At 37.2% G+C, this 24,017-nt stretch overlaps 1 protein-coding gene across 1 annotated transcript in view; it reads left to right on the forward strand.

Annotated features, from left to right (window-relative positions):
* Positions 1-20,327, forward strand: part of SGK3 (serum/glucocorticoid regulated kinase family, member 3) — a 45,395-nt gene extending 25,068 nt beyond the window's left edge. Inside the window, exons 9-17 of the mRNA XM_014539786.1 lie at positions 1,868-1,951; positions 2,058-2,189; positions 7,703-7,815; positions 7,911-7,947; positions 9,073-9,159; positions 11,761-11,856; positions 13,810-13,965; positions 16,580-16,669; positions 19,665-20,327. Coding sequence (XP_014395272.1) covers positions 1,868-1,951; positions 2,058-2,189; positions 7,703-7,815; positions 7,911-7,947; positions 9,073-9,159; positions 11,761-11,856; positions 13,810-13,965; positions 16,580-16,669; positions 19,665-19,835 — 966 coding nt within the window. The 3' untranslated portion in view covers positions 19,836-20,327. The remainder of the gene's footprint in view (positions 1-1,867; positions 1,952-2,057; positions 2,190-7,702; positions 7,816-7,910; positions 7,948-9,072; positions 9,160-11,760; positions 11,857-13,809; positions 13,966-16,579; positions 16,670-19,664) is intronic.
* The last annotated feature ends 3,690 nt before the right edge of the window (positions 20,328-24,017 follow it).

A 24,017-nucleotide genomic window follows, 5' to 3' on the forward strand; every position in this document is an offset into this window, starting at 1 on the left:
TATGATAAGCTAAAATAAATAATGGCAATCTAACACTTATTCTTATCTTTTCTCCAGCGAGTGGTCTTGGTTTCACTTTTCCATTTGCACATTTTTTGTTGTTTTTGTTGTTGTTGTTGTTAATCCTAACCTAAGGATAACTTTCTATTGATTTTCATAGTGTAAGGGAGGAGAGAGAGAGAGAAACATTGATGTGAGAGAGACACATTGATTGGTTGTTTCCCTCACTTGCCCCAACCGGTGGGGCTGGGATCTAGCCTGCAACCGAGGTACTTGCCCTTGACTGGAATCGAACCTGGGATCCTTGAGTCCACAGGCTGGCGCTCTATCCACTGAACCAAACTGGCTAGGCCTGCATATTTGTTTGTTAACCATTTGTCTGTTCTCCAAATCTACAATGGGGGAAAAATATACCTACTTGAAGGAAATCAGTACTTCCTAATTGCCACATTATTTGAATTACTATCTCAGAATGTACTTGAAGACGAACCAATGATAATAGAGAAGGAAAAGTCAGGCAGGTGTGAGGTGCTGAGAAAAGGAAAAGTGTAAGAAGGAAAGAACGTTCAACAGAGTCAAATATTGCGAACAAAAGAATGGGGCATGAGAAGAATGCCACCAGTTGAGCGCGGGCCAATTTCACCCTGAAGATGTTTAGACTACATCTTTTTGAATAACAAACATTTTTTTTCAAATTAATAGACTTCATTTTTTAAAACAGTTTTAGATTTACAGAAAAACTGAGTAAAGAGAAAAATACAGAAAGTTCGGAGATTTCCCAAACCATCCCCTAGTCTACACCCACAATTTGCCCTTTTATCCACATCTCACATTAGTATGGTACATTTGTCTAATGAATGAACCAATGCTGATGCATTATTATTAACTAAAGTTCATCATGTATTTAGATTTCGTTAGTTTTGACCTTTTTCTGTTCCAGATCTCATCCACCATACCCCATTACATTTAGTTGTGTGCTCCTTAAGTTCCTCTTAGCTGTGATAGTTTCTCAGACTTTCCTTGGTTGTGAGGACTGATGGGTTTGAGAAGCTCTAGTTAGGTATATTGAAGAGGTCCCTCTGTTGGGATGTGTCAGATATGTTTCTCATGCTTAGACTGGGGTTATAGGTTGGATGAGGAAGACCACTGATGTACGAGAAGGGAAGGAAGGCCCAGCAGTGTCACTGTTGTGCCAGATCATCTTAGAAAGCTTGGGAATGTGTCATTGAATAGTTACACAACTTGTGGGTCATCTTGAATTTCTTAAAATTACTTGCAAAATCTTGAGTATATGTCTACCTGTGTTCTGAGGCCAAATCCTCTTACGTTTCTTCAGGTCCTTGAAAGTGCATACAACCCAACTCAGCTATCCACGGTGCCTCTTCCTCTCAACTCTTCTGAGTGTGAGGCCTCTAAGAGAAACCTAAAAGTTAAAACAAAAATTTATTTTGATCATCTAGACACCATTTTCTTCTCCTTTTTTTTTTTTTAATGTAGCCATCAAGTTTATAGCCTCAATATTTTTAAGGACACTCTTCAACTCATGGTTGGCACACACACACACAGGCATAAAGATCTACAATAGTACAGATTCTGGTACTTAAATTTAGTAAAAATCTCAAACATCAGCACACAAAGAAATGGTGCCTGGCTATTCAAATGATCAACATCCTTTTTTGTTTTATTGAAATGCTTAAGGAAAAGTGGGTTTATAGAAATAAATTTAGTATTTTTCAAAACAACCTTATATTATCTAGGTCTTTTGTAGATTTTTTGTACAATTTCAGTATTGATTTATTTACAAGTGAGTTATTGCTGTTAAAGTATTGACATTTCTAATAGTCTGCGCAATCTCTAATTAAAACAGGTTCTTCTTGCAAAACGGAAACTGGATGGAAAATTTTATGCTGTCAAAGTGTTACAGAAAAAAATCGTTCTCAACAGAAGAGAGGTGAAATAAAAGAGCTTTGTTTCTCCTAAGCCCCTCTTTTCAATTAACAAAGCTATTTTATTGTGTATAATACAAGTTGATCCTTTACATTTTTTTTTTTTAACAGCAAAAACATATTATGGCTGAACGTAATGTGCTCTTGAAAAATGTGAAGCATCCATTTTTGGTTGGATTACATTATTCCTTCCAAACAACTGAAAAGCTTTATTTTGTTCTGGATTTTGTCAATGGAGGGGAGGTGAGTTTTATAATACTGATACTGTTTAGGAAAAATAGAATCAAGTCAAAGTTTTTCTTTCCTTATACATTTTTGGAAGGTTGGTCCAGCATCAACTGCGATTTGTCGAGTAGCAACAATATTTAAGGTGCTGGCTAATAAGCATGGTGCCAGCTCAAAGCTCTTCTTTTTTTTTTTTAAATATATTTTATTGATTTTTTACAGAGAGGAAGGGAGAGGGATAGAGAGTTAGAAACATCGATGAGAGAGAAACAACAATCAGCTGCCTCCTGCACACCCCCCACTGGGGATGTGCCCCCAGCCAAGGTACATGCCCTTGACCGGAATTAAACCTGAGACCCTTGAGTCCGCTGGCCGACGCTCTATCCACTGAGCCAAACCGGTTAGGGCTCAAAGCTCTTCTTAAATCAGCTTATGGTGTAGGTGGGGAGGTTCATAAAAGAAACTTAACATGAAGTTGCAGTCTTTGTGGATAGTTTTGGCACTCCTATAAAGCAAGAATAACATACTGAAATATTAGAATAAAACATGATTTATAATTTAGATAATTGTTGCTTTAATACTTGTATATAAATACTACTATACCCTGTCATTTTCTTTTTTTATTGAATTTATTGAGGTGACATTGTTCACAAAGTCATTCAGGTTTCAAGTGTACAACTCAGCAAACCATCATCTGCACATTGCATTACATGCCCATTGCCCAATGCAGTTTCTTTCCATCCCCATTTATCCCCGCTTTGCCCGCCTCTACCTCCCCGCGGCCCCCCTTGTCTCTGGCTGTCACCACACTGTTGTCTTTGTCTATGTGTTTTATGTGTGTGTGTTTTTGTTCACCTTTTTTCATCCAGCTCCCAAAACCCGCTCTCCTCTGACAGCTGTCAGTCTGTTCCATGTAACCATCCACGCCTTTGATTCTATTGTTTGTCAGTTTATTTTGCTCATTGGATTCCACATGTAAGTCAAATAATATTAGCCTGTCATGTTCTAAAGTGTTCAAACTATCAATCAGATGAGATGAACCTCTAATAAAGGGTTCTGTGGTGGAGTCAGTTTCACGTTATACCCCATTGGTGACTAACAGTATGTTTCTTGGTGATTCGCAACGTGTTTCCCCATGTGAAAGACTTTGAGCAGTTTGCCTTAAACAAAGCCAGGATGTGTTATACCCCATTGGTGATTAACAGTATGTTTCTTGGTGATTAACATGTGTTTCTCCATGTTCAAGACTTTGAGCAGTTTGCCTTAAACAAAGCCAGGATGTCTTTTTTGTTGTTGTTGTTGTTAATCCTCACCTGAGGATATTTTCCCATTGATTTCTAGAGAAAGTGGGAGGGAGGAGGAGAGATGGAGAAATATCCATGTGAGAGAGATATCAATTGGTTGCCTCGCAAACACGCCCTGACCAGAATCGAACACAAGACCAGTAAGTCTGCAGGCTGACACTCTAACCTCTGAGCCAAACCGGCTAGGGCAAGCCAGGATTTCTTTAAAAATACTGTTTTACGCCGAAACCGGTTTGGCTCAGTGGATAGAGCGTCTGCCTGCGGACTCAAGGGTCCTAGGTTCGATTCCGGTCAAGGGCATGTACCTGGGTGGCGGGCACATCCCCAGTGGGGGATGTGCAGGAGGCGGCTGATCGATGTTTCTCTCTCATCGATGTTTCTAACTCTCTATCTCTCTCCCTTCCTCTCTGTAAAAAATCAATAAAATATATTAAAAAAAAATACTGTTTTACTACATAGTCCCCTTGTTTGTTTGAGCCAAATCTGTTAATAATATTCCCCAAAACTCTGGATCAAAGGGATATTGAAATACATTTTGGGAAATGCTGCTGTTATTATAATAACTATAGTAATAGCTGACATGTATCGAGTATACTTATAGGCCCAGCACTCTGATTCTTTGTATTATTTTATCTTCAACAACATTTTATTATATAAAACAAAGAAATTGAGCACAGAGAAGCTGGCTAACTTGCTCAAGTTATATGGTCAGTAAGTATTGGAGCCAGGAATTGAACTCAGGCCGTGTGATTCCAGGATCTAGGCAGCTGACCACCCCCTATTTCTCTGCTTCTCAAGTCTCATGTCATTCTGATTTATTTGATCTCTGATCTGTGAATATCTCAAAAAATTACTTAAACTGGCAGGTATTTTCATATCTTTACAAAGGGATCTTCCATTTCCTCGTCTCAGAGAGAGAAAGAATATTTTAGCCTTACTATAGTACATATAACTGTAGAATAAAGGAACAAGAAGGAAGACCAATTTCTATTCTACAAACTGACCGGTGATCTAACACAGCTAGATCATTTGAGGGTAAGATCATAAAAAGAATCATTATTCAATCCCCTGCATCCATGACAAAAATGCCTTGTACCTTCTCAGTGTAGAGCAAAATTATGAATCCCTCAGGCACTTTGATTCAGAGATAAATGTGGCCGCACATTGTTCCCCCCTAAAAGTTGGTATTTTAGTGTGTGTGTGTGTATGTGCGCGTACGCACGTGCTAACATATAATGAGTTTATTGAGGGCATGGTACTTCGTAATTATTTTACATGCATTATTTCAATTAATCACAACTTTTTTAAAATTGATTTTTTAGAGAGAGAGAGAAACATCGATTTTTTTGTTTGTTTGTTTCACTTATTGATGCATTCATTGGTTGATTCTTTTTTTTTAAATATATTTTATTGATTTTTTACAGAGAGGAAGGGAGAGAGATAGAGAGTTAGAAACATCGATGAGAGAGAAACATCGATCAGCTGCCTCCTGCACATCCCCAACTGGGGATGTGCCCACAACCCAGGTACATGCCCTTGACCGGAATCGAACCTGGGACCTTTCAGTCCGCAGGCTGACGCCCTATCCACTGAGTCAAACCAGCTTTGGCTGGTTGATTCTTGTATGTGCCCTAACCAGGGATCAAACCCACAGCCTTGGCATATGGGAACAATGCTATCACCAACTGAGATGCCCGGTCAGGGCTCATCACAGCTCTTTGAGATAAACACTCTTATACCCATATTATAGATAAGGAAATGAAGGCTCAGAGAAGCTAAGTAACTTTCTCAATGCCACAATGTTCTAGTAAGTGTCAGACCCTGGATTTAACATAGATATAGGTACCACTGTGTGTCTTTGAAATGTCATGCGAGGCCTCTAACCGCAAATGAGATCCTACTGCACGTTTCCTGCTTTGCCTGTGGTTTCTTCATGCTGCTTTAAGACTTTGCTTCTGAGTTCCTTTTTCACAATGACTGCTCATAAATTTAGTGGCAAAGGAGCAAAGAGGCAGGCTTGTCTTCTGAAAGGTACTCTTGGCTGAGATAGGCGAGAGGGGGAAGAGAATGAAACAGAATGTTGGGGTGGATGGAGGAGGAGTTGAATGGGGCAATAGGTAGAAGAGGAATAAAGACAAGGAGAGCCCTAGCCAGTTTGACTCGGTGGATAGAGCTTTGGCCTGCGGACCGAAGGGGCCCCGGGCTCAATTCTGGTCAAGGGCACGCACCTCGGTTTCAGGCTCGGGCCCTGGTCGGGGCTTGTGCAGGAGGCAACCAATCAATGTGTATTTCTCTCTGACTCCCTCTCTTTTCCACTCTCCCTAAAGATCAATGGAAAAATATCCTTGGGTGAGGATTAAAAAAAAAAAGACAAGGAGAAAAGATAGAGATCGAAGGAGTGTACTTTCATTGTGTGTATCCTATTATTACTATTATTTTCCCTAATATTCATACTGACATTTTAACTTTGACATGTGATATTTATCATTGTATACTACTTCAGATCTGATTTGGAGCCAGGTAGAGTATAAACAAATAAGTTTTATGGTGCTGGGCATATAAATGAGCCTTTCTGAGCCTCAACTTTCTCATTAGTTTCCTACCTCAAAATAGTTGGATGGATTAAATAACACAAGCATACAAAGTCCTTAGCATAGTGCCTTTGATTTAGTGGGTGGTCAGTGTTAGCTGTTATTAGTGGATGGTCGGATTTTCATTTGGGGTGATTTTCATTAGCATTATATTGGAGAGATGTAATCAGGATAGCATTAAATATAATATTACAGTGGTGTATGCTACAGCTAGTAAAAACCGTGGTAGGGATAAAAAGGAGGAAGTAGTTCAGAAATAATTAGAAGAGAAGAATTTATTCTGGGTTGGATGCAGGGGCTAAGGGTAAAGGAGCAGTACAGGCGAATCCCAGTTCAGCCCCCATTTATCTACTCTGTCAGGATCTGGCACTGATCTTCACCCTCACCTTTCAGAAGAGTTTTAAGAAAAAAATTTGGACAATCTTGGAAAATCAGAGAAGCATACCAAAAGGGAAGAATCAGAATTTGAACCCAAATCTGATCAGCTGTGAAACCTGACTCTTTCCGCTGTATCTTGTTGCCTCCCATGGCGTAGAGGGCTGGGTAGAAAGCGATATCATTAAAGGAGAGACACAACAGGAGCAGTCAGTCTGTAAGAGAAGACAAGTTGGATTTATTGGCTTATGAAATATTCAAAAAAAGAGCAGCCTGTCTTTGCAGTAGAAGCTCCAAACAGAGGTCTGGGTTAGAGACGTCCACGTGAAAGACATCCACATAGAGGTGATGGTTAGTCATGCAATTGGATTTGGTTACCTGGATGGTATGCATACAAAGAATAACAGTGGAGAAACCCAGGACTGAGAAACCTTGTTAATCCCTGCAGTGTAAGGAGCCAGAAAGGAGAGGAAGTAGAACTCTCCAAGAGGTAGAAGATCTAGGGAGAGATAATTATCTCTCAGATCATTGTCTTAGAAGCCAAGAAATGTAGAGTAAGTTGAGCAAACTTCACCCAGGCAGGTAACCTAATGAGTAAAGGATAGACGGGTTATAAGAAATAAATTCAGAATTAGGAAGTATAAGAAATAAACTGGAGAGTGCAGCTACTGCTTAGCTCTAGCCATTTGCTATCACATTGGAATTTAGGCTCCATGATGCAGAGCTCTCCCCCCCGCCCCCCCACCCACCCAAAAGAAACCAATTTTTACCAAAAACTTTTTCTAGTTTTTATATGTTACTATTTAATTTAGATTTTTCTAAAAACAGTGTTTGGCTCAAACAGATTATATCTGTGGGTTATATTTGGTCTGCTAACCACTAGTTTACAATCTCTGAATAGTGTTTGGTGTTTTTCCAAAGGAAAGAACAGTCAAAATAGGTCCAGTAAGCTATTGTAAGTACATGGCAAGGTCAAGATCATTGGTCTGCACTGGTGGTCTTTTCCAGAGTGGTTGCCTGGAGTGGTGAGGACAGTGCCACATTGAGGATTGCAGGGTAAATGGGAGATGAGTAAGTTAGCAGGGTAATGAAAGATGTGTGGTTGAGGAGAGACCGTGATTGCTAAGTTGGGGCCACACACAAGGGAGAGTCACAGTTCTGTGCTTTGGTGCAAAGTAACACCAAAGTAACAAAAACAAGCCCTATTTTTATATTTATAGAACATATTTGTTTCACTCTGTGAATGATCTTAATTTTACAGCTGTTTTTTCACTTACAAAGAGAACGGTCCTTTCCTGAACACAGAGCAAGGTTTTATGCTGCTGAAATCGCCAGCGCATTGGGTTACTTGCACTCCATCAAAATAGTGTACAGGTAAGTTTTTTAAATATTACTTGTAAAAAATGTCTTCTTCTCATTTTATTTCGGCTAATATTCACGTTTGCTTTTCTTTCCTTTTAATTTGATAGAGACTTGAAACCGGAAAACATTCTTCTGGATTCCGTAGTAAGTATTGTCTTTTAAAAATCTACTGTTTCTCAGTTTTTGTTGTTATACTTAGTGGAAAAAAGCTAGCCTCAGCCCTAACCGGTTTGGCTCAGTGGATAGAGCATTGGCCTGCGGACTCAAGGGTCCCAGGTTCGATTTCGGTCAAGGGCATGTACCTTGGTTGCCGGCACATCCCCAGTGGGAAGTGTGCAGGAGGCGGCTGATCGATGTTTCTCTCTCATTGATGTTTCTAGCTCTCTATCCCTCTCCCTTCCTCTCTGTAAAAAAATCAATAAAATATATTAATAAAAAAAATATTAGCAATATGCAACTTTCAGTATGTACTGTCTAGAGCAGTGATGGCGAACCTTTTGAGCACGGCCTGTCAGCATTTTGAAAAACCCTAGCTTAACTCTGGTGCCGTGTCACATATAGAAATTTTTTGATATTTGCAACCATAGTAAAACAAAGACTTATATTTTTGATATTTATTTTATATATTTAAATGCCATTTAACAAAGAAAAATCAACCAAAAAAAATGAGTTCGCGTGTCACCTCTGACACGCGTGTCATAGGTTCGCCATCACTGAACTAGGAAGTCATGGTTCAATTCCAGGTCAGGGCACATGCCCGGGTTGCAGGCTTGATCCCCAGTGATGATTCCATTTTATATAACATGTTTGCAATGAAAGAACTATAGAGATGGAGATCAGATTAGTGGGTGCAAGGGCACAGGGATCGAGGAGATAGTGGAGTGCAAGCATACAGGATAGCACCAGGGATTCCTTTGTTCCTTTGGGATTGATGGATGCCTGATTGTGGTGGTAGATATACGAATCTGTACATCTCTGTTACATAGAACTACACATACACAAATGCATGCATTACAAAATAGTGAAAACTGAATAAGGTTGGCAGTCTGGTTAATATTCTATCAATGCCAGTTTCCCAGTTTTGATATTGTACTACAGTTATATGAGGTGCCAGCATTGGGGGGAGCTGGGTGAGGGGTACATGGAACTCAATGTATTATTTCTGCAGTTTGCCTGTGGGTCTATCATTATTTCAAAATAAAATGGTTTTTTGAAATTGTCAGTTTATGTTCATGCATTGTTTTATCTTATTGCCCCTCTATTTCTCAGGGACATGTTGTCTTAACAGATTTTGGGCTTTGTAAAGAAGGAATTGCTATTTCTGATACCACAACGACATTTTGTGGAACACCAGAGGTAAGAAGGATGTCTCATTTGTCATTCACATAATCATGTATAAAATGAAGAGATGAATCACAAATTGCATATACAAAATTTGAAATCAGAAAACTAGAATAAAACCTATCATTTTAGCTTCTGCCATTTGGAAATATCTGATAATCATTTCTTTTAAATAAAGTTTATTGATAGTTGGTATTTTTAACTGTGATAGTGCAATACCACCACCAGATAACACACCAAAGATATAAATTATGCTTGTTTTTATTGTTTACCTTAGACTTCTTTTTTTTTATTGTTAACCTTCACGCAAGGATATTTTTCCATTAATTTTTAGGGAGAGTGGAAGAGAGAGGTAAAGACAGAGAGAAACCTCAATGTGAGAGAAACACATTGATTGGTTGCCTCCTCCATGTGACCCGACCAGGGCCTGGGCCTTGAAGGAGCCTGCAACCAAGGCCCTTGACTGGAATCGAACCTGGAACCCTTTGGTTCACAGGCCGACGCTCTATCCACTGAGCCAAACCGGCTAGGGCTACCTTAGACTTCTTTAGGCATTTGATTTTACTTCTAATGCTTCCAAATAAAATCACAAATCAGTGATGAAAATATCCTAAAGTTGTGATAATGTTTGCATAACTCTAAATATATTAAAAACCATTGAATTGTACACTCTAAATGGGGGAATTGCATGGTTTGTGAATATCTTAATAAAGCTCTTTTAAAAATAAGCTGAAGCAAATATGGCAAGAGATTGGCATTGCCTATATTTAGATGGCATCTTTATTGGTTCCTATTATATTTTACTATTTTTATGTATGGTTAAAATATTTTATAATAAAATTAAGTGTTTATTTAACAGAAGAAAATAAGACAGAGGATATGGTGGGAAATTCACAAATCAGAATTCATTAACCCAAACATCCCACTCTCTAAGCAGAAATGTATCTTTCTATTTGAGATAATAGTCCTTACAATTTATGTTAAAGCCTTCTTATTCTCTCTCTCTCTCTTTCTCTTCCTCTCTCTCTCTCTCTCTCTCTCTCTCTCTCTCTCTCACACACACACACAAATTTTAAGGTATTTATAGTGATTTTAGGTGCCAGGTAGTATTTCATCATTATTGCCGAATAATATTGTTGAAAATGTGTGATATTGTTGAAAATGTGTGATAGACTGGCTCACATGACACTTGTAATCAAGATCAGAAACGTAATTTAAAGTAGCTGTAAGCAACAATATTTACTTTAAAATGTATTTTTTTTTCTTCCTTTCTGTACTCTAACCTTGTTCTTGTGTATATTTGTAACCATTCTATTTTGGTTTATGTCTGAAGAAACATTTTTTGTGAATGTATATTGATGTCATAGTTAACAAAATCTTTTAAGTCCTGTAGGTTTTAGAAAGGAACAAGTTCTTTTGCCATCTAAGTCTAAATGTGGTCAGAAATTATTAAACCCTTTTAATTTATTTTGCCATTTTTTGGAGCATATAAAAAAGCTTAAGAAGAAATCATTTCCTTATTTCATATGGAAAAGGAAAAAATATTTTTTGGAATCTGAAATTCAAATTAACCATCTTATATTTGTGAAATGGTTATGAGTTTAAGTATTTTATAAGTTAAAGTGTAAATAGCTGTGTAATAACTTAAACATTTGTAAATAATATGTTAGAGAATTACAGTTGTAATTTCCTAAGAAGAATGCAATTCATTCTTTTTCTTTCATTGAAAAAAAATGAATTATAATTGCCACATTAGTAATCCTTTCTTTGGGAGAAACAATTATGAGTAATGACCAGAGGAATTTTTTTTAAAATATATTTTATTGATTTTTTACAGAGAGCAATGGAGAGGGATAGAGAGTTAGAAACATCAATGAGAGAGAAACATTGATGCCTCCTGCACATCCCTACTGGGGATGTGCCCACAACCAAGGTACATGCCCTTGACCGGAATCGAACCTGGGACCCTTGAGTCCACAGGCCAATATTCTATCCACTGAGCCAAACAGGTTAGGGCCAGAGGAATTTTTAAGATAAATTAATCTTGTAAAAGATTTCCTCCTGCCGAAACCGGTTTGGCTCAGTGGATAGAGCGTCGGCCTGCGGACTGAAAGGTCCCAGGTTCGATTCCGGTCAAGGGCATGTACCTGGGTTGCGGGCACAACCCCGGTGGGAGCAGCTGATCGATGTTTCTCTCTCATAGATGTTTCTAACTCTATTTCTCTCTTTTCCTCTCTGTAAAAAATCTAAAAAAACAATAAAAATATATTAAAAAAAAAAAAAAAGATTTCCTCCTCTTCCCCTCCTCCCACACATGCAAAGTACCTACTTTGTATTAGAGTTTTCTACATTCGCTGCCCTTTTCTGTTTGTCTTAACTGCATCACAGTTTCTGGGGAAATCTTTGAGTATGTGTATTTTGAAAAATGTCCCAATGGATTTTGAAGAATCACTGGTATAAAATGAAAATTGGAATGAAAATGGAAATACCCAACCAATTTAAAATCTAGATATGTTTTTAGCATAATAGTAATACCTAAAATTTGTTAAATTTCTCAATTATTTCCAAACTTTGTCTTGTTTATTGAGTTGCACTAATATTTCATCTTTTCTGTAGTACCTAGCACCTGAAGTGATCAGAAAACAGCCCTATGACAATACTGTAGATTGGTGGTGCCTTGGTGCTGTACTGTATGAAATGCTGTATGGGTTGGTATGTATTTCTACTCTTTCATTATTTTCCCAATATATTATAATTGATTTGCATTTTCTCTTTTCTCTTTCTCTTTCAGTAATCTTGTGGACACTTAGGTAACATTAATAGAGTAGTGGTAACATGGTAAAAATGAGTCCAAAACCATGTATGCACAAAAAGAAAAACTTACATTTTGTTAATAGTTTTTAAATGTAATTTTTCTATCAGAGTAATTACTGCTTCAGGTATTCTCCTCCCTCTCTCATTTTATTGAAATCGACACATAGTTGTAATATTAAAATTATCCACTTTTATTCAGTTTACCCTAGTCATCATTCTACCTAATTTCAAAAAGATGGAAAGAAAAAAAGATGTTTGTATTTATTAGAAGATACTGCCTTTTGGGTTTTCCTTTGTATTTTGTTTTTATAGGATTTAATTAATACACTGGTGCTCCACTTTTTCCATCACTGAGAACCATCTCTTCCATTCACCGTATATACCATGTCTTAAGATTTCATTTTTTTTTAAAAAAAAAAAAAGGGATGTTTACTATGTAATGTTTCCCCAGCTAGAGCTTCTGATTAACATGAGTACATTTGTTTTGCTACATTGAGTTAATACTCCAACCTAAAGCAAACAATTTAGGCATTTAAGTGGGTTTACATATCCTTGTAGCAATAATGTACGCTTTTATTTAGCCTTTTGGAACTAGTTGGAATCTTTTCTAGTTTAAAAAAAAGGGATGTTTACTATGTAATGTTTCCCCAGCTAGAGCTTCTGATTAACATGAGTACATTTGTTTTGCTACATTGAGTTAATACTCCAACCTAAAGCAAACAATTTAGGCATTTAAGTGGGTTTATATATCCTTGTAGCAATAATGTACGCTTTTATTTAGCCTTTTGGAACTAGTTGGAATCTTTTCTAGGCTCCCTTTGTGGTCCCATGGGTGTCCCGTGGCCTCAGGCTGGGAACCATCCACTCATCCCTCCTGGTGCTGCCTCCACTAAGCTAAATAACACCATCATCTGAGACCTGAGCTGGGGCTTGTTATTTTGTTCTGCTTTTTATTTTGTATTTTCCCCACCACCCCACCCCCACCCCCCGAAAACTGGGGAGCTCTCAGTACATTTAGGAGCATTTTTCTCATGTTGCTAACTTTGAATGATAGATTCTCATGACCTCCAACACTGTCTCTTCTTTGCTCTTGACTAAGATCCACTTGTTAAAAGATCTAGTTTTCTTGTTATGCCCGTGACTTAGAACACCTCAAACCCATTTTATATCTTACTTTAAGTATTGGATAGTTGCCATTAAGATATCTCTGAGTTCTTTTAATTTCTTTAGACGACTTTGAAAGCATAAAATATTATCATTGTGTATAAAATGCAGTTGATTCGAACGGGAACATTTGAAACATATACTGGTACTTCATTAATTAACTTATATTAACTATATTAAAATCAAGCTAGATTTTTAAAAAGTAAAAAATAAAGTTTTTCTTCCTGCAGAGTACACCCATAATGCCACAGTACTTAGGAAGGAGCATGATCTTTAGGTCTTCATCTTTTCAGGCAATCTCTGTTTTAATTTATTTATTCCCAAGTCTCAAGAAATTATTTAATGTTGAATCTCTATTTCCAATAATTCTATCATTATGCCCATGATGAGGTTGGTGGTGGTTTTCTTTAAAACAGATACTATTGAAACTTTTATACAATTGGCACCTGTGTTATTGAACAGACTGGCCCTAATTCATTCAATGCACATGCATTAAGCTCTCTGTGTGCTGGGTTTTAAAATCTCTTTGCATTAAAAGGCCACACTGCACCCAAAGACGCCTGTGTATTTCTTTTGTCCAGACCCAGTCTGCTCCCTATAGATCAAGGCCACATCCAACTATTTTAACCCAAACATTTTGGCATAGTTCAGTTCACACTAACTTTATTTTACTTTTTTTTCCCCCAGCCTCCTTTTTATTGCCGAGATGTTGCTGAAATGTATGACAACATTCTGCACAAGCCCCTAAATCTGAGGCCAGGAGTGAGCCTCACAGCCTGGTCCATTCTGGAAGAACTCCTAGAAAAAGACAGGCAAAATCGGCTCGGTGCCAAAGAAGACTTTGTATGTATATCTCTCCCACTCTGTTTAAGCTTATTTATCCTTTGAAGATAAAGCCTTATTTTATGTGGTATTTGATGGGATGAATACAGCTCTTAAAGAAGAGCACCATGAAAACGCGTAACTTGTCCCAACAACTTTCACCAGTGTTTATACGTACAGAACTATACAGGGTTTGAGCACTTGCATCCTTTCAGTTGATCTCTGTAACAGTACCATCCTCTCCTCTTCGTCTGTCACATCCAGCTTTCACACTCTTATTATTTATTTGATTTTTATTTATTAAAATTTTTCTCCTCACCCTTCTTTTTTAAAAATTTTTGATTACCTGAACTTTTAGATCATGTTATTTAACAAGAATCTAAGTCCTTCCTGACCACATGAGGCGGTGCAATTTATCTTGAACCAACATGAAATCACTTTTTTCCCCCTGAGAATTTGGTGATACCTCCTTGAGATAGTTATGGAGTCTGTGGGTTTGGTTTTTGTTTTGTTTTTTTAAGCAGGGTAATTAGATTGCTAGTGTAACTTGTTATCTTAGTGTGTCAGTATTCAGGAACTGTTGAGGAATAAGAACTTTTAAGTTCATTTAAATTTCTCAGAAATTCTTTGGGGCTGTTGACCAATTTGAATGTGAGCTGTGAATAACAAACTTGTCTGCTACTGATCTCCTCCTCCTACACGTCCCAGTTCGGGCAGATGGCTCTGTCAACAGTTCTCTATCCAGCTTTGATTCCCGTCTGTTGTTTCAGTCAGTCTTGCTAATACTTCACACCTCCGTGCCCCGTGGTCCTTTTATTGAATTCAGAAATCGCAACCCTGGATGAATTCAACTGTCATCTCTGGGCTGCTGTTCGTTGCTGGAGAAAGTTTCACAACTGGGCTAAACTTCCAATATGTGTGTGTGTGTGTGTGTGTGTGTGTCTACACTAACAAGAAATCTTTGGACACCAGTAAGGTGACACAGTTTTTAAGTAAGTGTTTATAATGAGATGTTTATAGCCACTCACGAGGCCTTTTTGGTCTTCTGGGGAGGAGACGTGGAGGAGGAGATGTCTGTGATTCTAGCAGGAATTATTACACAACAAGATTTCAATGAGTGTTTAGGAAGAACCAAAGAGGAGGAAGCACTTTGTGAGGTAAAACTGATCACACAAATTAAAACTTAATACAGCGGAGGGAAACTTGGTAAGTTTGTCTAAGTTAAGTGTTCTTCACTCTGAAGCATTTGCTACTGAAACTGGCGTTAACACGAAAGAGTTCCTGGTACCAATATTAAGGTGTGTGTATGTGGAGGCCTCCCCACAGCAACAAGCAATTCTCAGATACCAGAATTGATAGTGTCCATCCTGACACTGTCTTCTCAGAGACAGAATCACATTCCATGAGTAAAGGGCTCAGTCCCACAAGACAGCCCCCCATCTCAGATACCAGTCACAAGCCCAGGTTGTTACCTGTGTGTCCGACAGACGGCTATAAATCAGGGGTTCCCATGACCCCTCCTTTGGTTCAATTAATTTGCTAGAATGGCTTACTGAATTTAAGAAAACCCATGCACTTACTAGTTTACCGAATTATTATAAAAGGGATATGGCTTGTTTACCTCTTGAACTTTACCTCCTGTGACTGTCCCATTTTTCCCTGTACTGCAACCATGCTGGACTCTCATTTTCTTGACCAAGCTAAGCTCTTTGCCACCGCAGGGCCTTCATATTCTACCTGCATTGTTCTCCCCTCATTCTTTTTTTTTTTTAATTTATTGGGGTGACATTGGTTAATAAGTGTACAGTTCTATAGTACATCATTTGTATATTGCACTGTATGCTCACCACCCAAAGTCTAGTCTTCCTCTATCACCATATATTTGACCCCTTTGTCCTCTTCCTCCTCCTACCCCCCATCCCCTCTGATAACCACCCTTCTGTTGTCTGCATCTGTGAGTTTGTTCATTTGTCGCCTTTTTGTTTTGTTTCCCACATACCTCATTCTTTAGCTAATTCTTACTCATCTTTCAGAATTCTGATCAGACATCACTTTCTCTAAGAAATCTTTTTAAACCACCAAACTAGGTTGGATCCTACTTTATACACTTGTGTGGCACCCTACGGGGGGAAAAAGCTGGAATCAGTTCTTTGCCAACTTTTGATAGTAGCAACTCAGAGCGGAATACTTTAAATTTGTAGTAAAGTTCATCACCTTGGTTTTACCTCTGTCCTACAGTGTAAAACTCCCTTGCTTAGCATCTTACTTACCTGCCCCATTCAGATAATAATAATTATTATTTGTACCTATGTAGTACTTTCATCTTTTTATACCACTCTTATTTTTATATTCTCCATTTATCCTTAAAACAACCTGTTAAGTATCTAAGGCAGAAATGTCAACTCTGTTTTACCTATGAAGAAACTATGATAGTGAAGAGGATAAAGTGTGCCATGTGTACTCAGGTAGTCTTTCTGCTATACCACTCTGCCACATAAATAACATAAACATGTATCTAAAAAAAATTATTGAGGAAACAAAATGGTAATGGTTTGGTTCCATAAAATTCTTCAGTGAGTACTTAATATATTCTTCAGCATTAGTTTAAAATGTATTTTTTTCTTTAATATTCTAGCTTGAAATTCAGAATCATCCCTTTTTTGAATCACTCAGTTGGACGGACCTTGTACAAAAGAAGATTCCACCACCGTTTAATCCTAATGTGGTAAGTATATATATCCAAGTCCTTCCTTCTAAACTAGTGAAATGTAGAACTGTAGCTCATCATAATTTTAGGAAAGATCTCAAAATCTAACCTGAGTGAAATTGAATCAGTACGTAAATATATGTGAAATATGTCACTTCAGGATGACCAGTAAGATTATAGTTTTTATTAGACTGATAAAAAAAAATCTTTCAGTACAATAATTGTGAAGTATTTGTAGATTGACTTATTTCATTTAGCTCATTCAGGAGTGACTGTTTCAGACATGGCTCCATTAGGGACAATTTCTGCTCCTAATTTCTAGCGTTTGCAATAAGAACCTTGGATCTTTAAGAATAATTTAATTTTTCTCTTTAAATTAAGAGTCCACTGAGGTTAGTTATTTGCAAATAAATGTGTCATCCGATACATTAAAGAGTTAGGGATTCCTCCTAAGCACCCCTGGAAATGGCAACAGTGTTGACGTCAGAGTCAGACACCTACAGGTTTGGATCCCTGCTTGTTCTATGACTAATTAATTAAACTTTTTAAAGCAAGACCCACAACTCGGAAGCCATAAGAGAAAAAAATTGGTAAATTTGACCACATAAAATTTAGAAATATTTGCATGGAAAAAAAACTGCAAATAACAAACTGGGGGAAATTTCCTTAGTACATAAAGCATTCTTATAAGTCAGTGAGAAAAAAAAAAAAAAAAAAAAAAAAAAGACCAAGCACAGACAAAGGAAAATTCTGAAAAATAAATACAGGTATCTTTTAAGTATATGAAAAGATGTTGAAGGAATGCAAAATAAAATCCTTACAGGTTTTTTTCACCTAATAGATTAACAAAGATCAAAAAGTTATCTATCCTAGAATAAGCTAGATATTCTCATTCACTGTTCTCAATACTTGTATTCTTTTACTTAACCCTGACAACAATCCTATGAAATAGTACTGTTATTTTACACCATACTTCTGATGAGTGAACTTAAGCACAGAACAGGTTAAGTAACCTGTCCACAGTTTAATTAGAGTTGCAGAACTGGAGTTTGAAGACAGAGCCTTCCCTCACTCTTAACATAAGAAATATGGTACTGTCCCTGACAGTACTAGCCATGAGCCATAAGGGCATTCTCAAAATATTTATAAAGTCAGGCAAGAGAACATTTATTGAGCACCTTCTACGTGTCAGATTCTGCGAATTTTATGTATTAATGCATCAAATCCTTACAAGTTTAACAGACGGGTGGCAGGATTCTTATTTTACACAAGAGGAGGCAAGCTTTCCTCTTACAGAAGAGATAGGGTAGGTTATATAAAGAATTCTAGCTAGCAAAACTCATAGCCAGAGTTTTATTTCAGAACCCCTGCTTTCTAAGGTTATATGTAAGAATTTGGTGACATTTTATATGTATATATAATTTCTAGTGTCTATTTTCCTCTGTGGTGGAATTTCTCATGTAGAAGGATAGAGCATTCTGGGTTTTCCTGGCTTCTGCTCTGCTGTTTGTAGACCTACCAGGCTAACTATATCCTTAGCTTATAATAACTTCTCTGAGACTCTATCTGTTCACCTTGGTTAGACTTGGTGAATTGAACTTTTTAAAAATATATATATAATTTTATTGATTTCAGAGAGAAAGGGAGAGGAGGAGAGAGAGATAGAAACAGCAATGATGAGAATCATTGATTGACTGCCTTCTGCATGCCCCCTACTGGGGATCGAGCTTGCAACCTGGGCATGTGCCTTTGACCAGAATCGAACCCAGGACCCTCAGGCTGATGCTCTATCCCAGGGGTCCTCAAACTACGGCCCGCGGGCCACATGCAAATACAAATATTGTATTTGTTCCCGTTTTGTTTTTTTACTTCAAAATAAGATATGTGCAGTGTGCATAGGAATTTGTTCATAGTTTTTTTTTAAACTATAGTCCGGCCCTCCAACGGTCTGAGGGACAGTGAACTGGCCCCCTGTTTAAAAAGTTTGAGGACCCCTGCTCTACCCACTGAGCCAAACCGGCTACGGTGTGAATTGAACATTTTAAAGCTTCCCTTTCTCTTAGAGCAGAGCTAACTAGAGTTTCAGGGATGGGCTTTAACGGTGAAGCACCTCAATTTGCAACCCAATTTTATCCGTACATACATTGGAAGGGGCTAGGCCATTCGCTTGTGAAAGAAGATTAAGAACCATTGCCTTTGAGCCTAAACAGACACCGTGCTTCGTGCTTCATTTTCTAGTTTCCTGGTCCCTTTAGACCTTTGGAGCTAAGGGTCTCATCACTGAATGCTTAGTGACCTCTGTGGCACAAGAGTCACCTTTCACAGTTTTACTTACAGCCCCTCCATTCCTTCATCAAAAGGCTTCATTTGCCCTAGCCGGTTTTGCTCACTGGATAGAGCATCGGCCTGTGAACTGAAAGGTGCTGGGTTCGATTCCGTCAAGGGCACATGCCTGGGTTGTGGGCTCAATCCCCTGTGGGGGGCTTGCAGGAGGCAGCCGATCAATGATTCTCTCTTATCATTGATGTTTCTATCTCTCTCTCCCTCTTCCTTCCTCTCTGAAATCAATAAAAATATATATATATTTTTAAAAAAGGCTTCATTTACCCAAAGTTGAGAAACTGGAATGGCAGGTACTTCATGGAAGCTGAAATGCAAAATGCTGTTCTGAAAACCTACCTGAACCCTTTTTCTAAACTTACAGGTGATGAGTAGAGAGCAGGGGGGTCGTTTGCAGGGACTGAGATTTATATTAACATTGGTAAGGCCTCTGATGCTAGCTCTCCTTACCCTTCTCTCTCCTACCCCCACCCAACAACAAGTACCTTACCTATTAGGACCTCACCTAGGTAATAAAAGCAGAAAATGATCCAAAGCAATGATGAAATAAGAAGACAGCTGAACTTGCCAGGAATCAATATACACATCCATGAAGGGTTTAATGAAGAACTAAATTCATGAAAAAGCTAAGGTGAATAATAGTATTTTTATTTTTATTTTTTTGGTGTTTTAGGCAGGACCAGATGATATTAGGAACTTTGATGCAGCGTTTACGGAAGAAACAGTTCCATATTCTGTGTGTGTGTCTACTGACTATTCTATAGTGAATGCCAGCGTACTGGAGGCTGATGATGCATTCGTTGGTTTCTCTTATGCACCTCCTTCAGAAGACTTATTTTTGTGAACATTTTGCCATCCGGGAACCATTGAGCAAATATAAACCTATGTACAGACGAGACTGAAATTCCTGTTTGTGTGAATATATTCAAATATGTTTAGTGCCTCTTTTTTACATATAATGTTAACAACTATGAAAAATGTATTTTCTGCTGTATGTAAGAAAATAGTGCATTTCAAAGAGCTAACTTTGGAATTAAAATTTGTATTCTTGTTTATTAAGCTTATTTTTAAACAGAAATTTTTAAAGCTATTGTTCTTAGCATTAACCTATTTTTAAAGAAAACTTTTTTGCTAATGACTGTTTTTTTCCCAAGTTTACACTAACACCTACCCAAGATAGACTGTTTTTCAACAGCCTATTTCAGTTCAGTTCACATATATTAATGCCTTTGTAACTCTACTTTGATCTTTGTTCTCAGATCAGAACTATGCAATTTGTATGTGGTTGTTTAAGAAGAAACCATATCTGTCCATAATAAATCTCTGCTTGCCATAATCAGTCTTGGTAGGATTAAAGTGTAAAAGCATAGTTAACACATTGGCTGCTAATTAACACTTTGAGTAACTGTTCATTCTGCAGGTCAAATTAAAAAGTAACAAAAGGAGGCCCTGGCTGGGTAGCTCAGTTGGGTAGGGCATTGTCCTGATACACCAAGGTTGTGGGTTCGATCTCTTTCAGGGAATAACAAGAATCAACCAATGAATACATAAAAAAGTGGATCAACAAGTGTCTCTCTCTTTCTCAAATCAATAAAAAGGAAATCCTTTGCTTTTGAAATACCAATTTAAATTCATGAATTATTTTTCTTCTGGAGTAAAAGTAAATATTTAATAGTTGACATTTTAAATATTCCCAAACATCTGAAGAGTAATAAAGTACTGCTGGATTTTTTTTTTAAGGTGGTGCCAAAATGAATGTATCTGTGTCATGTATTTATATTACAAATACATTCTATTTATGTTCTTTTGGGCCTTTTGAATGTTTAATATACTGTTAAGTAGGTCTACATCTTGGTATTTAGTTTTGCAAATAGCTTTTCAAAACTGTCTCCCTAATTGGTTGTTAAGTGAAAAATATTGAGCTTTCTAGAATATTTACTTAATTGGGAATTAAAAAGTAGAATAGCAAATTTGGGATTAATATAAATGTGCACAGTTTTACTATAGTGTAACAGAAGTTAAAAATAATTCAGATAGATGCCTAGCATCTTATGTATCTTAGAAAATGTATGGGAAATTGACCTTAAAGTCATACTAAAAACCAACTAACTTGTGTACTTGTAATTGTAAAAGAATGCTTATCTTGGAATTCTGATTTTTAGTTTAGAGATTTTGTAAGTCATGTAGGAAACATTGTGAAAGAATTTAGTGACCCAGTTTAGATGCTTCAAGAACAAGCATTCTTTCCATGTGTTTTCTCTTGAGAAAGAAATCACAAAAGCATTTCACACCAATACCCTTTGGTTTACAAATGTTCAGCAGAATGAGGGGAAGGGTGTGTGCTTTTCTTAGATTAATAATATTTGCATTCAATACACTGAATCTTCCTTTAGAAGTAAGACTTTAATAGCAACACTGTAAATATTTGTTTTATTTGGTACTACTGTAAGTTCTCTTTTTATACAAAGCTCTTTGCTTATAAAGCAAAATAAAGACTAGTTTCTTGTATGATTTTTTACTCAGCCACTCCTTAATTAAACTGCCAAAAATTCAAGTGCAATATTGTATATTTTTAAGAACAAATTTAAAATAGAATGTTGCTGTTTTTTGGATCTCAAAAAAATATAAATCTTACAGAGTGTAATAAAACTAGCAAAAAGATTCATGATCATCTAATGCCTGTCATTATTTTAAATTAAAATTGGTGATAGTTACAGTATCATTACAAAATGAATTTTATATATATATATATGGAAGACAAGTAAAATTTTACCTAAATAGTTGGACATGTAAAAATTACTAGATTTTTCCATATCCCAAGGTGGTAATTCTTTTATTTGAATCCCTAAAGTGTACGCAGGTGAGTCTCAGGTGGCTATACCTTAGAGTGATATGCCAAGTTTTGTGTGTAAATGAAATCCACTTAGGGCAGGGATTGCTATATGGCTTTGTTTCGATGCTGAAAAGGATTCACTGCTATAACATGATAGGCTTCCTTCACTGCCACCTTGTTCTTCTTTACTCACCTGATACTAAGAAATTGCTCTCCAACTTCCCTGAAAGCATTTCAATTGGAGATTTGTGTCATTTACTAATACTGAGCTTTTTTGTGTCTTAACCAATATTGTATAATCATCCATTTGTAATGCTTTAAACATATTCCTCAGTAGGCGAAAGGTTTCCTACACAAAAATACTTCTCATTTTACTATTTCTTTACATTACACTGGTTTTTGCAGAGATAATTAAGTCAGAAAGAAATATAGCTGTCTTAAAATGTTACCTTTTAGGTATTCAAAGTCAAAATAGTGGAGAATAATTTAAAGCGATGTTACACAAAGAAAAAAGCCAATAGAGAAGTATAAGCTCAGCAAGATATAGCAATAAAATAGCCAACCAAAGGGTCCTATACTAAAAAAGTTAATTTTACATAATGTCTTGATAATGATGGGTCACCATATGAATCTTGAGGATTAGTGTAAAACAGAATAACATCACTTTATATGACCCCACTTATTGGAAGAACCAGACACAGTTGGTGATTTTAGAAACCTTGCATGCAAACATGACTTGGGAGTTTTTGTGGTAAATTCTCCTTTGCAGGAATATATATCATGGATTCATCATTTCTTCTAATGTATTCATAATTTTTTTTATTAGGGGACAGTTTTCCCCTTCAATATTAGTTAAATCTTTGTGAGAAAGTCTATAATGAGTTGTCAGCATTTAAGTGTTTTTATGTTTGTATTAACTCATGGATTCCAGAGTCTTATATACAGAAAAACACCCTCTCACATGGTCAAATTTGATCGTGTTGGATTTGTTCGGTCTTCCCAGATGGTAGGTATAGCCTTGCAGTGTTGAATTTTTTTTCTTCTGCCTCAATGATAGTAATAGTGCAACAAGAACAGTTTACTTTGTTTACTGATGCATTGATGCTGAATGCTAGCAATTTATTTAGTAAGATATCCCCTAGCAGTGTGCCTCAATCAGATATCAAAAATTAGATATCAAAAGCAAATAAACTGTTCTTGTTTGCAGATGAGTATCTTTGTAGAAAATCCAATAGAACTTTAAAAAGTTCTGGAACTAATTGATTACAACAAGATTGCATCATACAAGGTTAATATACAAAAATCACTTTTCTTGCCGTAACTGGTTTGGCTCAGTGGATAGAGCGTCGGCCTGCGGACTAAAGGGTCCCGGGTTCGATTCCGGTCAAGGGCATGTACCTTGGCTGCGGGCACATACCCAGTGGGGGGTGTGCAGGAGGCAGCTGATCGATGATGATGTTTCTCTCTCATTGATGTTTCTAACTCTCTATTCCTCTCCCTTCCTCTCTGTGAAAAATCAATAAAATATATTTTTAAAAAAATCACTTTTCTTATATACCAGCAATTTGAAATTAAAAACACCATTTACATTAGCAACCCCCGGCCCCAAAAGGTATAAATCCTAATAAAATATGTGTAAGATCTATATGAGGAAAACTACCTTCTCTCTGACAAATTTGCCTATTCTTGACATTTCATATAAACAATCACAATATTTGGCTTTTTGTGTCTGGCTTCTTTCGCTTTGCATAGTGTTTTCAAGGCTCATCCATGTTGTAGCACGTATTAGTACCTTATCCCTTTTTATGGCCAATTGACTCCATCCACACTTTATCCACTATTTTTACTATTAATAATCCGATGGACATTCTTGCATAAGTTTTTGTGTGTTTCAAATTCTTTCATATCTATGTATATGTATACTATGTGGCTGGGGATTGTTGGCTCATCTAGTAGCTCTGTGTTTAGTCTTTTAAGGCAGCCCCCGGAATGTTTTCCAAATTGTCTGCACCATTTTGCATCCCGCTAGGAAAGTTTTTATTATTTTCAACAAACATGGGCACTGCCGGCCTGTGATAAAATGACCACCAGTGGTTTCTATCTTTTCTGATTTGCTTTGCTTTGCAGGGAGAGAGGGGGCGTGACTGGAGGGGCGAAGCGCCCGTGGGCCCGGTTGCCCTGGTGACAGGGAGG

This window comes from Myotis brandtii, unplaced genomic scaffold (assembly GCF_000412655.1).
Source record: "Myotis brandtii unplaced genomic scaffold, ASM41265v1 scaffold23, whole genome shotgun sequence".
NCBI lineage: Eukaryota > Metazoa > Chordata > Mammalia > Chiroptera > Vespertilionidae > Myotis > Myotis brandtii.